The 23,412-nt window shown below is 36.1% G+C and overlaps 1 protein-coding gene across 1 annotated transcript; it reads left to right on the top strand.

The window, feature by feature from the left end:
- The first annotated feature begins 97 nt into the window (after positions 1–97).
- On the top strand, positions 98–22,984 carry LOC108504090 (zinc finger protein 808-like). Its single transcript, XM_017828714.1, is given in 11 exon segments — positions 98–493; positions 575–1,670; positions 7,824–7,954; positions 9,502–9,755; positions 11,285–11,347; positions 12,581–12,699; positions 14,994–15,084; positions 15,087–15,119; positions 17,997–18,063; positions 21,617–21,629; positions 22,129–22,984. Coding segments are annotated over 8 exon segments (873 nt in total). The 5' UTR covers positions 98–493; positions 575–1,670; positions 7,824–7,954; positions 9,502–9,553; the 3' UTR covers positions 22,414–22,984.
- Positions 22,985–23,412: the final 428 nt, after the last annotated feature.

Here is a 23,412-nt window from a genome sequence, read left to right as displayed (position 1 = left end):
TAGTGTCCCTGCCCATGGCACAGAGGTTGGAACTGGATCGTCAAGGTCCTCTCCAACTCAAACCATTCTGTGATTTCATGGTCTTGTTGTAAGGCGTTGTTCCGCTTAATTTGCCTTTCCAGGCTTCTGGGAAAAGGCTGGTGGGCTTTGGCGGCGGGATGTTGGGCTGTGTTTGGGATGTGCATGTGATGATGGCTGTTGGGTTGGAGGGGTGCAGATTTCTCACCAGCGTGCTTGGCTTTTAAGATCAGTATTAGATTTAAAATTACTATTGCCGTGGTCTCTTAACAGGAGCTGCTGTTAAACTTAACACAGAAATGCCATAAAATTATTAATCTGTATTAATTCTTAATTTCAACAGGTGACTTGAGTAGTCATTTATGGCATCGTTGTTCTCATGAAGAATTCTCACTTCTTTCAGATAGTCTTAAAATCTGTGGACATCCCGAGGACTGGAATCTGAATTTGGATTTCACTGCACGTTAGCTTTTTGGTAGGACACTTAGAGTGCCTTAGAGACTCCTTAGAGTTTGGATAAGTGAATTTTAACTCTTTTGCTTATTGTCTTTTGTAGATTCGTCTACTAGCAACTACAGAAAATTAATGAATTTAACTACGAATACCAATGGTTTCTGTCAATGCACCTGCACATCACCTCAAGGACATCACAACATGCCGCTGTGCTTTTTTGAAGCCCAGATTGCCTGGTCTGGTGGAAATATTTCAGGTGGAGATATACAGGTGCAAGCTCTGCCATTTAATAAGGAGGATCAAAAGTAAGATCAGGATGCACCTGGCTCAAATGTGTGAGACAGATATGGCAGGTCAAATTTCAGGGTATCCTAAAATGGACGAAAGTGAAAATGAGTCATATAGCATGGGAGATGAAAATAATGAAAGCAAATAAACTCTTGCAAAAAATAGCTGTTCTGTTGCCTGTGTATCAAATGCCTCAAAATATGAGTCCTCGCTATTGTAAGATGAGCCTGAGCATAATCCTCATGCCTCTCACTCCTGTGAACACGTTGTTTGGAGAAGCAGCAGCTCATTTGCAGCTTGAGGAACCCTGCGGTGCTGACTTCTCTTCTATGTTCCAAGAGAAAGGATGGAGAAGCCCAGTCTGTGAGTCTTAGCATCTCTATCATTTTACAGTGTTAGAACTCAGACCTTTGCTGGAGAGGTAAAAACTGCTAAAGCTGAATCGAGGTGTAAACATTACAACAAAAATAGCTGCAAGCTTGATGTGAAGGGTCAGCTCGTTCTGTGGAAGATGCTTGTGCCTTAAAGCTGGGTTCTGAGAGAAGGCAGCACTTTTGCAACATGTGCAATAGAGCACTAGAGCCAAAAGATGCTGAGCGAATCCATTGAAAGGGTCATGATGTGGATCGTGGTTTTAAATGTATTTATTGTCTCATGACCAAGTGGATCTTAATGGAAAATCATTGAAAAATCACACAAGCGGATAAAAGAAACCTACCAGTGCCTCATCTGCGAAAGTGCTTTTATGTCACAAGATGCCTGGAGAGTGAATAAAAACAACCATTAGAGGAAACCTCGTCCCAGTGCGTGGTCTATCTGTCGTCTTCTGAAACTGAGCAGATGAGAAATCTTCATGTAGCTTGCTTACCATTATCGGGATATGGTTAGATGTCCGCACGGTGATTTTACCAGTAAGTCAGATTTTGTTTTTCATTCTCGTAGAGTTGCCTCCTCAACTATAAACTTATCTGTGCAAATAACTTTATTTGGTCAATACAAAATTTATTACAGAGTTTCAGTGTGAGCTGTAAGTGTTACCATCAGAAGCTACTGTAAAATATCTTCATGCTAGTTTAAGCGAAGAAAATGTAAGAATTGCAAAAATTCTAAAAATATGTTGTAAATGTTCACATTTAGATGATATTCCTTCATTCTGAAAAATCCTATCTCATTTTATATTTTGGATTCTGAATGTTTCTAGGAGTAGTTGACCATCATATTCCAATTATTTCAATATTATTAGCTTTTTAATGGCTCTAACATTACTGTAAAGGTACTTCTATCAAGCTTAATGCTTTTTTTAGCTGTTTCAAGCTTTGTGACACTGCTAATAGCTAAATATTGTCTCCATTTATAAATGGAAGACCTTGACTGAGTAACATAACCTGTGTCTCCTAAATCACAAAATGACATTATTCCAGTATTCTTGTACCATTTACCTTTGCATTAACTATTGATGTTGCTTATTTACTTATTATACTTTTTTATATTTTTTCTCTCATTAGTTAAATAATGTTTCTGTTACTAATTCCAAGTGTTCTGCCCTCAATAAAGCTATGCATTTAGTCAGTAGGTAAAATCTTGAAAAATTGTGTACAAAGGTAGTCTGGGCACTGTTCTGGTTAACCTTTCAGTGTTGTGGGTGATTGCAGTGATTAATTGATTTTAGCAAGGTTTCCATGCCTGCTTCTGTTAATATGAACAAAATTCCTGCTTTATACTTTGAACTACTGATTTGGTTCTGATTGCTCAGTAGGGCTTAGTGAAAAAACAGGGAATTGTGAAATAAGGTGATGGCTCATGGGTGTGCTCTGGAGTTTGTGGCAGTGGTCAGGTAAGAAAACTGAGAGTGTTAGGAACATTGGGGAATGTGCAATGACAGGGCTTTCAGTAATTGTAGCCAGGCCAAGCATTGCATCTGTGTCACAGTAAAGGTTTTGAAGGGTTTAGATTGGTTATATGTTACGCAGGCTAATTTTGGTGTCTTCATTGTCTTTGGCATACATTGGGTTGTTATGAGGCTTTTTACTGTTTGAAAGGGCCAGAGATAGAATTCTTATGGAAGGTTGTAGCAGGCTTTCTGGTGAAAAATTGATTGAAAAAACAGTAATTGTTAGAACTAAAAGCAAAACAAGTATTTTATTTGCTTCACAAAGACTTACAGCATCTCCACTTGACTGTGTGTCACTGCAAGCCAACAACAAGGCTGCAGGCCAGTATAATTTCTTCTCTAAGGGATTGGGAAGGAAACCACATGGAAAGACAGCTGCAATTCACAGTATTTCAAAATAAAGTTGACTACAACAGCGAAAAGATTCATGAGTGTTTGTACAAACTATGTTTTTGTAAGTGAAAGGATATCTGGTTTTTATTAACAAATTATAAATTGCCTGTTGAATGAGTAATTTCATTCCTTTTCGATGGGAGACGTGGGGATCAAAAATCCATCTCCCTTACAGCTGAAGTGAGAAAACCTGGGACTAGATTTTTCGAGATACTCTTTTGACAATTTCCATTATGTCTGGGGGCAATGAATTTTGAAAATTATAACTTACCATTCACTGTTATGTTAACATGCAGAAAGTTTACTTAATTTTAGCTTTTTGGTGAAAAATTTAATAGGTTAAATAATAATTTTAAAATAGTCAGTAGCAGTATAGAATTGTAAATATTTTATATTTGTTCTGATTATTGTTTACATTTTTATGATAAATGTGAGCAAAGGAAGCCTTTCTAAATATTTCTTTAATGCATGCTAATTTCTATAAATTTTTGAAGTGGAGAAGAAACATTAAAGAAACTAAGAAACTTTCTAACTTTTTTCAGGTATTTCATTCCATTAAAGGAAGCTTCCATTAAAGGAAGAATGTGTAACATGATAAGAAACTGTCCTTTGCTGATTTGTTGTGCTTGCAGAGCTAATAAAATGGGTGTAAGAGCCTTCCTGCTTGCTATGGGGGTAGTTTTGGAAACAAGTTTTAAAAGTAGCTTCGCACTTGCATAAGCTTGTGTTTAACTTAGTAGCACCTTTCAGCTGTTAATTGCTAGTTATTTGGTACAATATACTTGTTGTAGCTTTTGACCTATGTGAAAGCCTAAGTGGTTACTGGGAAAAAATGTACAAATTGCTAAAACACTGAAGTATTCTTCCTAATTTCTTACCTGGGACAAAGTTATCAATTTGTCATTCTGGGAGATTCTTGTATGAGATTATGTGATGTTATTTGTTTTTTACTTTTCTAAATTAAAACAGTTGTTGATAGTTGTGTAGGCTGTATGGTGACAGTCTTCTATCTGCATCAGGGATAGAGGCAAAAGACCAGAAAGATTATTCACGCTGCCTGTCATAACTTTGGGCCTTTGAATCTCAAATCTTATAAAAGTGTTCAGAAGTTGCTACAAAAGTTGAGTGATTTTTATATTAAAACCTTTACAGGAAACAATTAGTGATCTTGCTTCCATTTCCCACTAAACTGAAATCCTTTCTGCAAAACTGGCAACCTCCAACCAGTAGTTTCTCCAGACCAAATTTAGACTGTTAGCAAATGTACTTAGAAGAAAATGGACATGTAAGTACATTGTGTACACTAAAAGTAATCCTTTGAAGCTTGGGTATTTTGATGTTTTCTAAGTATCTGTTCCTTCAATATTTTTCATATGCTTTATATTTTACATCAAAATAACTCCACTGTAAGGATTTATTTTGCTAAATCATTTTCAATTGTGGTTTGAAATCTTTGAGAGCTCCTTGTTATTGTGTTTTGATTTGTTTTTTTTTTCTGTTTTGACATTGGGAGTGCATTAAGCATTCGTAGAGCTGAGCTAACCTTGGATTTGCTGCCAAAGGCCCCATGGTCAAATTATGTCTTCATAATCAATGATTGCTCTTTATTCTGAAATACTGTGCATCTCAGCCAAAGTTGGCGTCATGTTACTTAATAAGCACAAAATACTTTTAAACTACTTAGGAGTTCAGTTTGAATATTTATGTTAATAATTGTTTAACATGGATAAATGTTTTTCTTCTATTTTAAATTAATGTATTTACTCTGATTTTAACCTGTTGTAACAAACTGTGGCCCTTAATACAGCCAAGGAGCGGATTAAGGTCTGCAAACATCTGTGGAACCACAGTTGCATTTTCAAAGTGTATCGATGTACTGAATGCAAGATGCCAGAGATGATTTTTCCAGTTATTTTCCCTTTTTTCCCCACTGCTAAATATTTGCTTAATGCAAGTGTACGTACAAGTAAATTTGTTTTAATTGGTGGAAGAAGGCTTTAAAACTCATTAAGGTAGATTAGAAACTGTGTTTTGAACGGCAGGGGGAAGGACTAGGAACTTCTTACAGTTCTTACAGTTTGCTTGAAGGCACTAAACAAAGTGGGCTGTGGGCTGTGGCAGCTGCACTGAGCTAGCAACTGAGCAGCTAAGTAGGTAGAGGAAAAAAGAAGGCAACAACACTCAATACAGGGAATCTGGATGCAGGACATGATGAGATGCTTGGATTTTTGATAGTTTTTATGTTGATTTGAGTTTCTGATGGGCTTATTTTGGCAATTGATAATTGCTTGGTTGCATAGCTAGTTGTCTGTTAGTTTAAAAGGAAATTCTTCCTTGTTAAGTTAGTAGTGATAAGTTTATCTTCCTTACTGGTCTTGCTTCATCTTACTCAGTGACAGCTTTATTTCCATCTACAAGAGGCAGGTATCCTTTCTTCATACAAGGAAGACTGTATTACATCACACTTTTATTGTTTGTTGTATTATCAGACTGGGGGTGGGGATACTGTACTGCTTAACATGTCGAAGCTGAAGAATGCTTCATGTCTGAAGCTTTTCTGGATTTAGCTTTGTGTCAATGTAACTGGAATAACACCAGAATTGTAATACTCTTAATGATGACCAGGTTCAATATTCAATTTAGATCTGTTTCGACCCAAGAGTTCACTCTCTTTCTGATTCCTTTTTGGACATTTAACAATGTCAAAAGTGCATGTTGCAGTTCATGCTGTTATCAGTTTCAATTCCTCACATCTTGACCTACAAAGACCTAGACTTGTGGTAGAACAGAGCTATGTGAAGAGACTTGTCCCTGTGTCTCTGATTTTGGACTGCTGTCTTCGGTTAATCTCATTAAGTGAAGCAAGGTGAATCTTACTGGAAAATGTATAGCAGCCTATCAATCGATATATATTAACTTCAGCTTCATCAAATGAGCAATTCTTATGCCTAGCTTCAATACTTCTTAAGTCCTAAAGCAACTTTCAAAGAACTCTATCTAGCTTTGTCTCTTGGAGGGTGAACAAAAATGGAGCGGGGGGGAACTGTGCATTCTTACACCATCAATGTTTGATTTTCTAAGTTTCTTTAATAGTGGTAAAGGCTGTACATCTCTAGCAGCAGTTCTTCATGCTGATTTATACATACCCTCCCCAATATTATGTTAAAAGTGGCTCCTTTCACTGAAATCAGTAATGAATTTATGATGTACCTACATCTCTCACTTCTGTATTATAACTGCACACTTTGTGTTTAGAGTTATGAAACCACACTGCTTTTTTTTTAACTCTAGATGATCTGCCGTGTTACCAGTGTTGTTATTTGTTTAAAAGATACTATTTTCACTGGTTCTTCTGTCTTTTTTTTTTGTTTGTTTGTTTAAACTGTTTTGACTGAAATTTCTTACCATGTTCTTTGCCTACAACTAAAACTTTTCCTTTAAGAACAAATCAACCAAAATGTTTCAGCCGATTTTCTAGAATACATATGGAGAAAACCTTCTGTTCATAATGTTTTCAAGTGGAAACCATAGGACTGTGGTTACCTTTTATTTAAAAAGCCCTAATAGTCCATGGCTTGCAGGAAATATATAAGCATTTTTCAGATGGTGTCATCTGTTAGAATAGACAAAAGGCCACATTCCTGATGCAAAAATCTGTTGAGATTTGGCATCTTCACAATCTCTGAAAAATGCAGTGAACAAAAATGATACCTTACTTCAGGAAGCTGGGTGTGACAGACTGTTTTAGGAAGGCGGGGACAGGATCTGAGAAAACTTGCCAGTTTTCTTTGATAGTTGGCTTGCAAAGATTTTTAATTCTTTTGTAGACAGCATATAAAAAAAATTGAATACTGAAGACTGGTGGAGCTAGAAAACCTGTGAGAAGTTACTAGAGGAAAAGGCTGAAATGAGGAGATGAACTTAAGCAGAATTTGGCATGTTAGGAAAATCGCTACTGGGACAGGGCAAAGTGGGCAATGAGTAAAATAATGGGAAGTCTCAGAAAATGAGAATAACTTGGGCAGCAGTTTGGTCTGAAGTGGACAGAAAGGATTTAGTCTCAGACATGTGAACCAGCACTAAAATAATAGGCTACACAATCAATTCTGTGTACTATTGCTGCCATTATTCAAATGACAATCAGTTCAAGCAACAGGGGTTTCTGGCCTATACATATGATCCCCTTTTGTGAAATCTGAAATTTATATTTTAACTTCTTAGGTATTTTGATTTAAAAAATAAAACCTAAAACCCATTAAACATTTAAAAGAAAACAAAACCACAAAAAGAAGTTAAGAAAACTCTTGACACAGGTTAAAAAGCCAAGTACTCATCTGTGTGGGTGGGTACACTTGAAAAATCTTCAATTGCCTGACTTGACTGTATATAAATTTCTGCTTCCAGTGATCCTTTTGAAATTCAGTGTGTAGAATGGGTACTGCTTCATTTTTATTCTCTAGACAACAGAGAAGATACACAAAAAACAATGAAATTAAGGTTACCAAGGCAACTTTAATTTTGGCAATTCCTAATTTTTATTTCTTGGTTTAGAAATCTCAGTGGATTGAAATTTTATTTGAGTTTTTTTAATATAGATTGTATTTTGTGTTGTGGGAGATATGTTATGAGTCTATCTTAACATACTAAAAAAAATTACAAAAAATGGCATCTTCTTTAGCAGCTGCTGTGTGTTCTGAGTTACTAGGCTGTACATTGCTATACACCATGTATGTACCATACATACCATGGCTATATAAAAGTCCACCTATTTCTTCCTTAGGTCCTGTTACATGTAAACCCTTTAGGGTCACACTGGCTTCAGCTCCATCACAATATCCTTACATGTGTTGGTGGTGCCTTGACCACTGAACCATGCTGGAGAAACTGGTGTACACTGAATTAGAGGGTCAGGTAAGTGTTTGTTTATTCATAATGCTGTCTTGTATACAGCATATGAAAAGAACCCATAAGATTTTGAATAATTTTTTAATCTGTAAATGGTCACAAAATTGGCAATTTATTCTTCCTTTTCTCTCAGTCATTAGAGACTCCATAATCCAGCAGTTCTTGTAATCTGATGCTTGCTGTGTCATCACATTAAAAAGAATTGGCAATTTAATACATAAGGCTTGATGAAACTGGGTGAGGAAAAGAAGTCTTTATTTTTTTCTTTCTGTAAATAGCAGTGTGCTGAAATGTCTCACATTACCAGGTTCCGGTTTTTACAAATCATCTTCAGAGTGGGTACAACTGTTTTGAGATTGATTTATTTATATAGCAATTAACATCAGATTTTATATCTTGTGTATAAACTAGGGGGGAGGGAAAAGAGAATTTTGGGTACTTTGCTACTTTGTTGCTAATACAAAAGCAGTAATATACAAACTGTCAAATTAAGTGATTCTGTGCCAAATAATGCTGCAGATTAAAGTATTTCCCTTACTCTGAAGCAAACACTGGCTATCTTCTCAATCATGTATTACATTTTTTTTCCCCTAGTTTTATGAAGTATATATGCAGCACTGTGTTTCTTAAGCTTATATTTTAGGTTGGAAATGGCTGACATTTCATTGATGTTTGTATTAGTCTTAACAGTGTAATTAGAATTCTATGCTATTTTAACAATATTTGGATATTCATGACATAAGTCAATTCCTTGCAATATAATGACTGTATTATGTAAAATGGTTGTTTGTTCTTTATCTACACATATAGTGATCATTAGAAGTTTTGCTGAGGAAACTTAGAAAAGGCAACTACTTAAAATGTGTGTTGTTGGATAAAGCCTTTGGATGATAAATACATAGTAATCTGGTAAACCAAATGGATTCAGGTCAAATGAGATACTTTAAAATCATGCTTTTCCTTCCTGCATTGTCACTTTTGAAAGGAAAGGGATATTTATTGTTGTGGCAAGTGTGTCAAACACAGTAGTGACTTTCCAAATGCTGTCATTTTTATGATTATAATTTGTGTTTACCTACTTTTGGTTTTATCTTTTGTTGAGCCAAGCAGAACTTTAGCAATTTTATAATGCAATTGTACATCCAGTAATGACAATCTGTACTTCCTGGGTGTGTGTGAATGGCAGTTAAACATTTCTCTAAGTCACTTGCCTATTCATTGTATTTGCAATATATGCAAAAGTAAAATAGAGCAGTTCTTTCCTCAAAATCACTTCTATTTAACTTGGATCTAACTTTGTCCTAAAGGGTAAAAAACAGACAAACAACACAAGAAAATGAACAAAAGACAACCCCAAAAAATGGCTTTTTTTGAGAAGCTCTATTTTATGTGTGTTTCACAAACATAATACAAAATGAGGAGCAAGGTTTATTTTCTCTACAACTTTGTCTTTCATCTGAAAGTATAATATCTGAGATTTTAAAGTCTTTCCATCACTGATGGTATTATAAAATACTGGTTGATAGTGTATTTTGTGTTTCTTTTTTAATTAGTTTATGTAATTTATATGTTAATTGGCAATCCAGAGAAGCATTGAAGGAGCGTATGGAAAATCACAGAACTTCTACATCAGTTTTGTCTTCATTTTGGGACCAAGTATTCAAAACCAGACATCAAATGAGTGGACATCACAAACAAATCCATCATAAAAAACCAGACCCACAAATGAAAGAGAGGGACAGAAGAAAGAAGCCTGAAGATAATCCTGTGTGCTCCAACACAAAAGCAACTAGAAAGAAGGATTCAAGTTAATTTAAATGCAATACCTACAATAGGTACCACCTCTATTACAGCAAAACTTGCTATTTTGTTCCTTCATTGCAGAACTTTTGATAGTCTGGCCCATTTATTTGTTTACTTATTTACTTACTTATTTTTATAAGAAAGTTGCTCCTGGATAACCTGAACAAAATAAGGTACCCTGTTCAAATAGCTGCCTTCTACTTGGTTTATGATATAGTACCAGGCTTTTGAAAAAATTAACCAGGCGCTGATCAAAAGGTGCTGCTAAAGGTTTTCTATTACATTTTGTTACAAGGAACAACAAAGTGGAATCACTGAGATAAGCTCTTGGAAGAGCCAAGAGAGGTGCTGTGAGACTTCTTGGAATTCTACAAGTTAACTAGGTGAAAAAACAGCTTCCTTTGTAGTCAAGGCTGCATTTTTAAGAGGCATGTTTATTGAACACCAATTTTATTAGTTAGTGTAAAATTCTACTTGTCTGCAGTTTCAAGAGTTAACACCAACACTTTGCCTGACCTCAAGTGCATCCTTTCTTCCAAGGAGAAGTTGAGAAGGCATTTGATGTTTCCCTATTATTCTGAAAAGATCTCTCTTTTTGATGAAAAAATAGTAATATCTGGTAGCCACCTGTCCATGAGTTGACATTACAAAATATTCTGATAACTTTCCTAATCTTTAGATAGAGAAGTTTGTGTGCATCTGTTTCTCTAGGTTTCTTCTAAGTATGTGAATTTGGTTTTGGGCGTGTTCTTTTCTCTGTTGTTGTTAATGGCCATACATTATTAGAAAACGTTTTCACAATAGTTTAACTAGAGAAGTCACTTCTACAGTTATGTATTATAAATTAATTCAAGTTGTCAAACTTTTTTCCCCAAATAGCTTCTTTATCCCACTGTTTTCTAGGGCTGAAGTATTTATCTATACTGAGTCTGGATTTCCTGGTTTGATGTTGGTATTGCTTGCATGGAAAGAAATAAACACATGTTTTAGGAGCTTGCTGAAATTGGTACAATTAAAAAAAAGAGGCGAAAGTGGAATTTGGATTTGGTTAGTCAAGGGCCTAATTACTTGAAGTAAGCTAGCAGCTTTGTTAGTAGGTAGTGAGTAGACCAGAGTGCTGCTGATGTACCTTTCACTTAGGCATCCATCTTTTGTTTGGTTTTTTTTTGTTTGTTTTTTAAATGAAGCAGTCAGTTAAGAAAACTTGCCTCTGTTTTAAGTTGGAGAAGTATAAGGTTAAGCACATTACATTATTGTATCATTGCCACAGTTATTTTTGAACCAGTGGAGTATGACAATCCAAATTTTTTCTGAGGTTACATGTTAAACGTGTCATCTGATGAACGCACTTCCTTTCTGTTTCGAAAGCAAAGGGCACATTTTGGACTGGGTCTCTGGACCTCTCCCTGCAATGCTGCTTGTAATTACTGCAAAGATTAAGAACTTGAGCATAAGAGTCCTGACTTGAGCTTTGCTTGACTTAGTTTTGTACAGTAAAACAAACTTCATGTCAACACTGTTTCTTTCTTACAGCCCCCCTGAAGTGCAAACTCCTGGAACCAGCAATTAGCCCGTGGCTGTCTCTTAATTCTTTCTGCTGAAGGCCCTGACCCCGGGACAGAACAGGATCTGTCTCCAGTTGTGGGGAGCTCAATTGCACAAAGCTCCAGCCACTCTGTGTGTCCTGCAGCACAGAGTGAACAGCTGATGGCAGAATGACCTCCAGACAACACTGCCATGCTGACTGTGACTCCAAGCACCCGGGCTGTGCCACCACACAGAGCTCCAGTGTGCCAAAGTAAGTAGCCTCATTTTCTCTTTGTCCCAGCATTGTCTCCCGTTATGCCTAACACAGTCACTTGGAAAGCATATTTGAGAGTCTACTGATGCTGTAAAACTTCAAGAAATTCTTTTAAACTGAGAAAGGTCTGCCGTCACAAGGTTACCAGTGAAGTGTTCCTAACGGGACTTGGAAAACCAGCTGTTTTTCCTTGCTGTCTTGTTGCGCTTTGTTTGTTTTTCGCCAGGAGGGGGCAGCAAATGAACAACGTCCGAGGGGAATTTTTACTTTTCAAACGCTTTTCTAGTGTTCTTTTTTGCCTGAGATCCTCAGTGTGAGCTACATACCGATGTGAGAGTTTAAAATGATGATTTCTACCTATTTTGCTACAAGGATAGCTGGAATGTACGAATTGGAAGTCTTCATTCTTTTTGGTATTAAGCAGTAAAATTTATTTAGTAAAATCTATGTCAAGTTTATAAAAAGCGCAGTTCTGTTTCTGTATGAAGGTTTAAGATTTTTATGACTGTGGCAATTAGTTCTGGGTATGTTTTAAAGGATAAAATAACCAAAAAACCAAACCCCATGACAATATTAATTAATGTCACCTAAGTCTTACTTAATGTGTTTCAAATATTTATTTTCTATGTTGCAAGTTAATGTAATATTACAATTCAGAATAATGTTCTCACAGACGTTTTTCTCTCATCAGAAAATAAATCTGAGGATACACTAAAACTAATGATGCTTTTAATTCATGTATAATTAATGCATTCATGTACAAGGGTGGCTTGTGTATACTGCTGACAGAGCATGGGAGTTAAAGTTCTGAATTCACAGGGAATTCTAGTGATGCTAAACAATATAACCAAATTTTATTGCCTTATTTCAGCCACAAAGTACAGTTTTGTCATCTAAAACTTTATGGAGGCATACCACATTACTGATTGGGAGTATAGTGGGGATTTTTTGTAACTTTATGGGAAAATGCTGACTACTACCTGTCACTGTGAATTTCTTGAAAATGTTTGGCTGTGGTTCTGTTTAAGTTAGAGATCAAGGAGTTAGCAAGAAGCCACAGAGAGAGGGCAGTCTATTCTTTTCAGTTGCTGAGTTCTATCCAAGAGTTCCTATAAAAGAAGGGCAGATCATAGTGGCATCTATGAATGTGAGCTCCTATAATCAGCGTTCAAAAGCTAACTGGGAAGAATGAAGCTGATTCCTAACAGGACTGATTTATTGATAGTATTGCCTTAATGGTTTTCATTAAAATCCTAAGTGTTATAATGCTTGTGGGACCTTTATGGAGTCTAAAACTTGATCAAGGGAATTCAAGACCCTTTGGTCTAAATGGGTTAGAATGTCCCACTGTATAGATAGATGCACCTTATCTATATGTCAGGAATGAAAGGCTGAATCATCCATATTCCAGGTTCCTTTGGACTTTTGTCCCTTAACTTTAGAAGACTTAACCAACCCTCCTTTTCTCCTTCAAAAAAAGAGAACATGTCTGTTTCTGGGGATTTTGCACTGCAAGTGCTGCCTACGATGGTAACTTTATCAGAATTCTGAAATTTTCATTTAAAGCTATTAAATGGGCTGGAAATAGGCAGTTATGCTTACACTTTCTTTTTAAAGAGTAATTGAAATAGCTAGAAATTCCAAAAAGCATTACTTTTCTACAAAGCATTTCAGAAAGACTGTTCTATGAAGTCATTATGAAATGACTTTAAATGCATTGAATATACAGTTATAATTCTCATTTAAATGAGTAGAAATGAAAACAAAAAATATTTTCCAAGTCCATGAATTGGTATGTTACCCCTTTGAACTACACTTGGATTCACAAGAGTATTACAGAAAATAGCCTCTGCATTTTTGGGCTCTGCTTCGTAGCTCTAAAAAGGTTCTGCCTATCCTGTAGGAGTTAAAACTCTAGATCTTTGACTTTTTGGGAGGTTTTTTGTGGTGGTTTTTCTACTTTAAAGATGAGAAATGTTCAGGGAAGCGGGGGAAGTTATTACAAATAGTTACACAGAATGGCACAGCTTGACTTTCAGAGTTGGCTTTCATCTTGAAGCCTGCTGTTTAAATCCCAGATTTTTCCATATTGGCCCTTGGTTCTACTGAGGTCACTGTTTTAGCACCTTCTCTTCATCAAACACTTCAACAACTCCCCTGAGTAGTTAAGTTCTCTCATGCAAGTTAAGGGCTTTTATTCTTTGAGCAATGTAAGCTTCATTTTTGTTGTGCAAGAAAGTGTTAATGCACACAAACAACTGAAGATTAAATCCCCTTTTGCATCTTTCTTGTTTGAACACTGTTGCATAAAATATCAACTGTATGATTCACTCTTACTTTAGAATTAGCAGAAATACTTTTACCAGTAGAATTCTTGAGTATAATGTAAACTAATTTCCTTGTTTTTTAAAATGCTTTGTTTTCAAAATAGCTGGACTTTAATTGCCTTCATAAATGTTGTGAAAATAGCTGTGTTTTCATTATAAAGTGTTTAAAGAATGAGTAATCCTGTTTATTACATCCAACATGTGAATGTAATGCATGTATTTGGAAATAGTATTTACTCAGTAATTAATTATTTACAGGTATGTGTCCTTTTGCTGAGCGCTTGTCAATAATCTGGATAGAGGTGCACCTTTTCAAACCTGCTATACTTGACTTCCACAAGGCAAAGATTTTAAACTTCTGTGCTTGTCTTTGTCCCTTTGAAATTACTGTGTGTTAAAGATGTGACTTTACAGCATTAAAGACTTGTGTTTGAATTTGTGAATAGCCAGTGCTTCCTCTGTTGCTGAAATTTGAGGAACTCTAAGTGCTTAGATCTATATGGTTTTGAGGTATTCTAAGCATGGTATGGGGAAGAATCTGGAAAATCAAGGATTTGGAACACCGCATCTGTGATCTGCATCGGTCTTTTCAAATGTTTTACAATTTTAGTTCCTAGGAATCCTCTCTGTGTATAAGCACATACATAATTTTTGTATGCTTCCCCCCCCCCCTTTTAAATAAATTCCACTTGCAGGCCTGAAAGAGTAGCAGATTACACAACAGAGATAAATAATTTCTAGAAAACTTAGGTGGACCATTCAAACATAAAAATACCACAATCTCATATGATCATGTTGTGTTATGCAGTATTGGCTGCTAGTAAATTAATTTGACACAGCAAACTATCATTTGGGGAATATAAGTAAATAATTGAAAATTAATAAACTAGTGACTGAAGTATTTCGTTGTATATAGGTTTGATAGGAATCTTTGTGCTCTTCTCCATAGTGATATCAATCTTTCCTAACTAATAGCCTTAAATACTCATGATAAAAGGCATTAAAAGCCTAAATTAACACAGTAACTGAGAAATGTAATCCCTTCAGACCACTTATACAGGGAGAATAGATGATGATTTTCCAGCTGTGACAAGGTTCATTTCCTTTTTGACAGGAAGCATTCTTACAGTTAGCTCTGCAGAAACACATGGGAATGCATGCTGGCATCAAAGCCTTTCATTGCCAGCACTGTGTGTAGGAAACAAGGTCTCTCTGATACAGCAGATGCAAATGCATACAGGTGGATTACATATATGTCTTCCTTATGTTACCACTTAGGTAAACTGCTTAGGGAGATAAAAAAAAAGTACTGTACAGTTGAATATTGAATGCTGTGTAGGAGTGATTCTTTTGTGACATGAAAAAAATTTATAGAGAAAAGCGGTATTTTTCCCTCTTATGTTGAATATGCAAAAACCAAACACTGTGATCCTGATTTAACAAAATAGGCAAATTTTTAACAGAAATGGTTTTTTGGATTTTTTTAATGGCAGTTAGGCATATTGATCTTTAAGGATATATTTGATGCTGGTTTAGGGTTTGTGTTCAGAAGACACCTATCTAAAGATATAGATACTGCAAAGACAAAGATAGCTTATGTTGCTGGCTTGTTAACTGAAAAGGAAGTCTCTGCCAGTTCAGAGGGATGTGGGCTTTAACCAGTTCATAAGTCTTTTTCTGTTCTGGTACTCCATGGCTAGGGAAGAAATAGGAATGTCTTCTCAAAACTTTTAAAATCATCTTGCATGTAATGGCATATTTCAAGATTTTCAGTATAACAGAGTTGTTTTTCCACCTTGACTACATTCCCTTTCATTTTCTGGAAAGCTTCCTGCTTCAGTTTTTTTTATTTTGAAATTTAATGTTGAATCTCTGTCAAAGGCCCAGCCTCTCTGTGTCTTATGCTCTGAGGTTCTTTCTACCTCAGTCAAGTGATTTGTTTACATAGACTTTGTATTGCCATGGTTATATTAAGTCTACCGTTCTGCCAGAAAAGGCACTCACATTAGAAATTCCGAATTACACTGAAGAAAGTACTTTGTAGCACTGTCTGCTTGGAACTGTTGGATCCACGCCATCTTGTTGGTATTTAAAAAGTAAAGCCTTCCTCCTTTCTTCTGAACTGAGCATTTTATAGGATTAGAAAATAAGTTTAGCTGAATGAATAGGATGGAAACGTGCTATGTTGTGTTAATGGCGTTGTGAAAACTGCTACTTGTTATGTGCAGTGGGTGGGTGGACAGGGCAGTGGGGCCAATTCGATGCTTGTGGTAATATTTAAATAAAATAGCTTGTGGAAAACTTATCCTATAGGACCTGGCAGCACAGTGAATTAGGGAATATCCGCCTTTGTCCACATTGGCAGAATTAACTTCCTGTCAAGTTGAAGAAATGGAATACTGTTGCAGTCGTTTGGCAGGAGTACGGCGCTCCCAACACTTGAGCATTGTGGGTGGTGCTGCATCCCATAGCGTTGGAGACACGGCATCACACATGGTGACAGAGGAGAGTAGGCAGATGTCTGGCAGGAAACATAGGTGTGAAGGGGGCTGATAGACGTCTCATGCTACTGGGACAGATGGCTCTCAATCTCTGTGGTGGCAAGTGTGCTGTGTCTTCAAAGACAGACATTTGCTCTATTAAATATTCTTAGCTTATGTGGAAGGCAACTGACAGGGCTTCTAAAGGTACAGAAGAAGGAGAGTGATGGACAAAAAAGTGCCAACTGACTTACACTGGGAGCCTGGCTAGGCAGTGTGGTAGGCACTGTTAATGGTGTTTAGGTGCGTAAGTAGACAGGTGACCAAACCCAGACAAAATAAATTAAACTTATGCAAAAAATGAAGACACTAAGTTACTGACTAGAAGAACAATTGCAAATCTAGAACTGTCTCCTATTCCTTGTTATGCTGATGACCACTTATGTGACCCACAGCAAAAACATGTAATTAGTTTTAGGAAGCTGCTTATTACCTATGAAAATATAATTTATTGTCTAGATAACCAAGCCATTGACAATTGCTCCTGAAAATGGCATCAGCCCTTTCCTGTTTACTTCTCTGTTGACAACTGGGGGTAAGCATAAAGAATGCTGGCTATGCAGTAGTCTTGCAATGTGATATCCCCTGCAGTAATTCTTGAAAGATAACAGTAATAAAACTGGCACAGTAGACTTACTTGTAATAATGTTGGTGTGAAATGTCTTGAGGAGAATTGTTACTATACCAGGGTTGGAGTTAGGACTTAACACCAAGGATTCTTAAAATTTGTTCATTTCTCACTATTTTTTTTTTACTCAAATGTTTTCATTGGCTATAAAAATGAAAATAAGTTTGCCTATTTGGGGGTTGGACTGAATGACCTCCATTCAACCCTGACCTTTCTGTGATTCTATTTCATTTTTTTAGTCTGTGGTTAGGTTCATTTCAGGTTTTCCACTGTAAGACTAATTTTTCAGAATTTTCATACAAATATGAAGTTAAATATTGTAAATTAAAATTTGTCAGTGGGAATGTAAATGAAAGGGGAAGCTAGTTCTTTAAGAATATGCATCTCAATGTTTTTATTATTGAAAGTCATTGTTTTCCTTTTTCATTGTGACCTAAATATTGTCCTTGCTATCCTTAGAGAAAATTCTTCATGTGTTTTCTTCATTAAGTTAAAATGCCTTTACCTTAATGTAATTTCCTATCACTTCTTGAAAATTTCCTGTTCTGCTACATTTCCCCTTTGTGGGGGATTTGTTTGTTTTCAATTGGTGACATAGAGTACACCGAAAGTTGTCCCTCTGAACTTTAATTCAGAAAAAAAGATCAAAACTAAATTTTGAAATGGTTCTGGCCAGTCTTTCTTGATCAGACTTATGGTTGAAGCCAAATTTAGATGAGGTAGGTCTGCTACTGGTAAAACAGACTACAACCTTTTACTGCCCAGACCATTATCTAAGATCATGCTTCATTAGCAACAGGATCATATAAAAGATGAGCTGTGGCATATAGCACTCATATAGGTGCTATAAATGCTAATCTGGTGATACCTTTCTGAATTTCCCACACACACTTTGTGTTCCCCTGGAAGATACGGCATCCTTCATATTTTGCTTTCCATTTCCTGGTAGGCAAGAAGCCTTTCAAATGTGAGGTCTGCTCTTGTGCCTCTATAGTGGCACTTGAAAACACGTGCTAGTGAGACACCATGTGAATGTTGACTTCGTTCATATAGTTGGTAACTGTAAACAGTCCCTCTGTCAGACAAATTCTGTACATTTGTTGGTTTTGAAAAAACAACAACGAACCCCCACACTTTAAGGTAGGCACTCCTACCGAAGTCAAGCATTTACATTTACATATATTCGTGTTGGGACCTTGGCTCTATGAAGGCTTTTTTGTTTAAGGGAATTGCTTTCTGTCCCCTATTTACAGCTCTTTCTGTATTTAACTACCACATAGACTGTGCTGCAAGATGTATGGAACACTAACAGGGTAAATACAAAAATATCCAGTAGAAGGCAACATTATCTGTGCATGTGTGTGAAAGGGTACTCGGACAAGTGGTAATGACTTATGTAAAAAAAACAAAAATGTGTTCATTCACTAACTTTGTCTTATTTGGTGTTTTAGGTGCACCACATTGCTTTTTCACTCTGATTTTGTCTGCAGCTTTGTTTGTAGTGTTTAGATTCCACCCTCCCACAGATTGAGGAAATGATCACATTTTTGATAGTGCTAGCACATCTCATTTTGCAGTGGTAGCAGAGTGTGTCATGTGATAAGTGGGAGCATGAGCTGGTCTTAGTAAAACCAAAGTACATGTTGAAAGTATGTGCTTAGCAGCCTTTAAATGTTAAATTTGTGTGTGTCTAAACTCTTTACCCTAAATAATGTACGCTTTGCTTTGTTTATTTTTTTTGTTTTAAAGCTAAAAGGTTTAAACTAAGATAAGCTAATGTCCATGAGTCACTTCTTGAGTGGTTGGTGGAAAGACAGCTTGATTAGTTTTGGTTTGTTACTTGTGTTACAAAAAAAAAAAAAAAAAAAAAAAAAAGGTTAGTTTACTCTAGTTCTTTAGCTCTTATAATAAAGGTAATTCTGATTACGAAGCCAGTGCTCCTTTTGGAGAGCCTTTTGATGCCAGAATTAAAAACTGGAAATGCATCTATCAAAAGTGATAAAATACCTTGAGCTTTAAGTAAGTTCCTTCTTCACCAAGAGGTGTTCAGTATCTGGTAATGGAATAACAGGAAAAAAACGCTTTTTCCTAGTTTTTGCGGCAGCTGTGTAAAAATGCAGAATTATAAACATTATCCAAATGTTGTAACAAAAACCAAAGGAAATTCCTATAATGAAATGGTCACTTACTGCCTTGTTGCAATGATTTGTTTAGTTATTGGATACAACTAAGCATGGCAGGGAGCTGTCATTAAGTCCTGTACTACTAAGCATCCTTTTTTTGAGACAAATCATTCTGTAATACCTGCTGTGATATTTCATCTCTTTTTGCAGTGTTACTTTAAAAGCATATACTTTTTCACTTACTTGTAATAAGCCCTACTTACAGGAACCAATGATGTTGTTTCTTTCAAATTGTCAATATGCCTCCTTCCACCAACCTACTTTGCCCTGTTATATGCATGTTAGCCATCATATTATAAATGTTTGCATACTTAACTTTTGCTGTAAAACTGGTTCCATTTGAAATTAATAGAATTCTTCTTTAATAAATTTAAAACATTATATAAATTTAAAACATTATATAATGAGAGTCTATGGGATCAGGAAGTGAATGTTTTAACCAGTGTCTGTAAGAGTAAATGATAACACCATCTGAAAGTACTCTTTCATTGTATGTGAAATCTATACTTAAAAAATATTTAGTTCATTTCTGCGCAGTGTTCCAGACCTAAATAGTTTGGATGTTTGAAATTGCCACTTGTGAAACAATTTGCCCAAATTGGGTAAATACAGTTAGGGTTGTTTTGGTTTTGTTTTTTCTTAAGTAATTTATTTTGGGTCTGTAATAGTCCTAAGATTTTTAAGCACAATAGAATGTAGCACTCTCTGTTTCAGAAATTGTATCAAAAATACAATGAAGTGTAGGAATACTAAATAAAAAAGAAAGAAAGAAAAAACCTAAACAAACCCAACCTAGCCCCCAAGCATATTCTTTACACTAACACAGAACCCGTTGGCTGATTCAGTGTGCTGTATTCGACAGCAAGGTATAAAGGGTCTGAATGTAAGCAAGACTAAGGATGGCATAACTGCAGTGGTGAAATACACAGAGCAGTGTGGTCTCTAAATCTTTACTGTATTTTGATGTAGTTCATGAATAAATATAAATTGCTTACTGATACTCAGTTACAAAAGAATGTATCTCTGCATGTATTGACATGTGTATATATATGTACATGTTTGCAACTGGGCTGTTCACAACAATTAGTCTTTAACGCTTTTGTCTTATCAAGAGGTTAGAGCTATGTAGAAGAGGAGACGTAAATTTGCTTGAGATATCTGCCTTACTTAGTGACTTGGAAGAGGCAGATGACTGCTTCTGATGGCACAGAATCCGACGGGTTCACATTTTTTGTAGTCTTGCTGTCAAAGACTGCAAGAAGATTTCATGGAAATTGTGCAATCCTGATGATAGCAGAGATAGGGAGGGTTCTGTGCTGCTTTAAGAATAATTTATGGGAAAATGTTTAATCCTTTGTATAAATCTTAGCTTGAAAATGCATATTTTTCTATGCTAGGTCAACCAGTTAAATTTCTTGTTAGGTGTGAGAGAAAAGGAGTGTTAAGGTATGCTTTTCTATTAAGTTAAGCATACTTCAGGGTGCCTCAGGTCTTTTGCTTGGTGCATTCTTGTAATAACACCACCACCAAACACCACTACCCCAAATACAGAAAACCCATAAATACTGGCATCACCAACCATGAAGTTTTTAAACTGGTATGGTGTATACATTGCTAAGTCTAAAATTTAGTTTTAGCCAACTTAATTGTTTAATCTGACCTCTCTGTAGATTCCATTCTATATTCAATGGAGAATGATGGGCATTCCTACAAGATGTCTTAATTTCATATGAGATATTACTTAAATGTGTGGGCTAATTCACCTATTAGGATTTCTTACTGCCTGCCTACAGTTAACTTTACAGAGGAAATGTAGAAGATAATACATCTGTTGACTATGTGGGTTGAATCCTCCTGTAGATGAATTGTTTTAATATCTTACCTGATAGGTCTGCAGATAGTTGCTGTCAAAATAAATAGATCCTCAATATTTGTTTGAGAGAAACCCAAAATTCAGAGAAGCTTATGTCATAAATTGGTAAGTTTTGGAGTCTCATGTTAGGTAAATGCTGAGATTAACCCAAAAGTCTGAGTCTGGGTTCTCTTGTAGCCTATGTACAGCTGTATTCTTGGTTGATCTTGCATGAAGGAAGTGTCAGAACCCAAAGGTTTAGATTTTAGATTTGGTATTTCCTGAATCTGATAGAACTGAGGTTTTGATTAGTATCAGATGATAATTCCACTGTCTCAGGGCACAATTTTGACCAATAGTAAGTATTGGCAGACCTCACATTTTAATACAGAATGAATCCTGGACAGTATTTGTCAAGGATTAACTTGATATGGTTAAGTTCTTTAGTTTGAGGTATGTCCCTCAGTCATAGTGCAGAATAGGTAGAATAAATACCAAATGCAAGTTCAGAACTTTTCGGTATATTCCGACCAGTTCGCAGCTTTCGGTACGTTGAGCTAGAATTATATGCACATGCAAATATGTGCATCTCTGGTGTATGTGGTTGCATGCTGGTGCAATTGTATTCAAAGGATCTAAGTGCATATAAGTCCTGTTAAGACTAAAAAGTAGATTGGGACACTTTTTTTGTAGGAGTTTAGATCTTTTGTTGCCTGTATAGAGGTTTTATTTTCAAAGAATAGATACATCCAGAAGAATATCCACAGCTGCACAACTGACACTGAAATAGAAATACTGCTGAAAACATGGTGCAAACTCCACTAACTTACTCCAGTGGTAGGGGAAAAATGGTGGAAGGTGTCACTTGCTTGTGTAAAAGGAGAGGTATTTTAGGTCTAGAACCCCTCACTTGTGAATACAGCTAGCTGTAACCAAAATCAAACAGGAGAGCCGTGCTCTGGTCTAGCTCTGCTACTGGACAGAGCCATGAGATCTTGAGAAAGATGACCTACTGTTTGGCTGTTTTGGATTTGTGAACACTACAGCTAGAGACTGACTGCTTGTGCTTGTGTGGTGCTCATTCACTGCTACTGATGGTAGTAATGATGGATACATTTCTGTTTTATTACAGCATTCAGAAGAAGAGCTTGGACCTTCACATACACTGACCTCACACTGGTGAGGTATTTGGCTGTAATTTTTGCTGCTCTTCTTTCCCTGGCAAACAACTTCTCTGAAAACATATTAGGAAATATTACCTGGGTTCAGGAACCTCATTAACCACTTCCCAGCCCATCTTTACCTTCAAATTACTCCTTGTGGAACATTAGGTTCTTCATGCTTAAACTTCCACCTGAGCATCCCAGCAAATAAAGAAGCTGTTGGCATGGTCAGGCTTTTGTGCTGAAAGCCAAGGATTATCTGGAAGAAGAGAAGAAATGGCCCTTATGTGGCAATTAAAAGAACTCAGTATGGTCTTTCCAAAGTACTTTCTGTGTGGTATGGTACAGGTGGTAACTTCAGTGTGCTGAGAGTATCGTGGAGATTTATCTTGCACAAAGGTTGGATATGTTGATTTTTGCTCTGGATACCTCTTGCTCATACGTTCTGCTTACTTACTAATGAAGAGTTTGACGTTTCAAGACAGAATGTGTTGAAAAGCATCAAAGCTGACAGTGAACCCTACAGGTGGTTTGTGTATTACATCTTTCATTTTTAATACAGTCTGTATAAAACAGTAAATGATTCAAGAAAATCTACTGATGCTGTGGCATTCAATGTGGTAAAAAATATTCACTGAATTTCTTCATGGTTACTTTTTATAACAAAATGTGTCTATTATCATATTATTATTCTTCAATGTTGAAGTAAAAATAGAAACTATTGAAATATGACATCAAATAAACTTGACTTGAAAATTCAGTGATTAAGTACATCTGAACCTTATTTACCCAAATAGAAATTGCTCACTTTAAAATGGTTTTACTCCAAGACTCCACATTTATTATTTGCCTATGATGGTTTAAAAAACCCATGGGGATAAAGAACCTAGTATCTCAACTTTCTACCAGACAGAATCACTGTTCTCTTACACACAATTGTAAAGAACATACTACTGCAACAGGATAAAACTTTCCCTTCAGGTAAGTTGTAGATTTCTTGATTTACAGAAAAATGTTAGTAAGAGAGTTATGTGGAGAGAAGCTACTGGAAATTTATAGGTAGAACCTTTATTAAAGAATTAAAGAGAAACTTTTTTCAGAGAAAAAAATTCTTACATTTTTAGAAACTGATGAGCAGAACAAACCTCATCTTCCTCTACATTTGGT

This window comes from Lepidothrix coronata, unplaced genomic scaffold (genome assembly GCF_001604755.1).
Source record: "Lepidothrix coronata isolate B3197 unplaced genomic scaffold, Lepidothrix_coronata-1.0 Scaffold152, whole genome shotgun sequence".
NCBI lineage: Eukaryota > Metazoa > Chordata > Aves > Passeriformes > Pipridae > Lepidothrix > Lepidothrix coronata.
The sequence above is the reverse complement of the archived record's forward strand: the minus strand, read 5'-3'. Positions and strand labels throughout refer to the sequence as shown.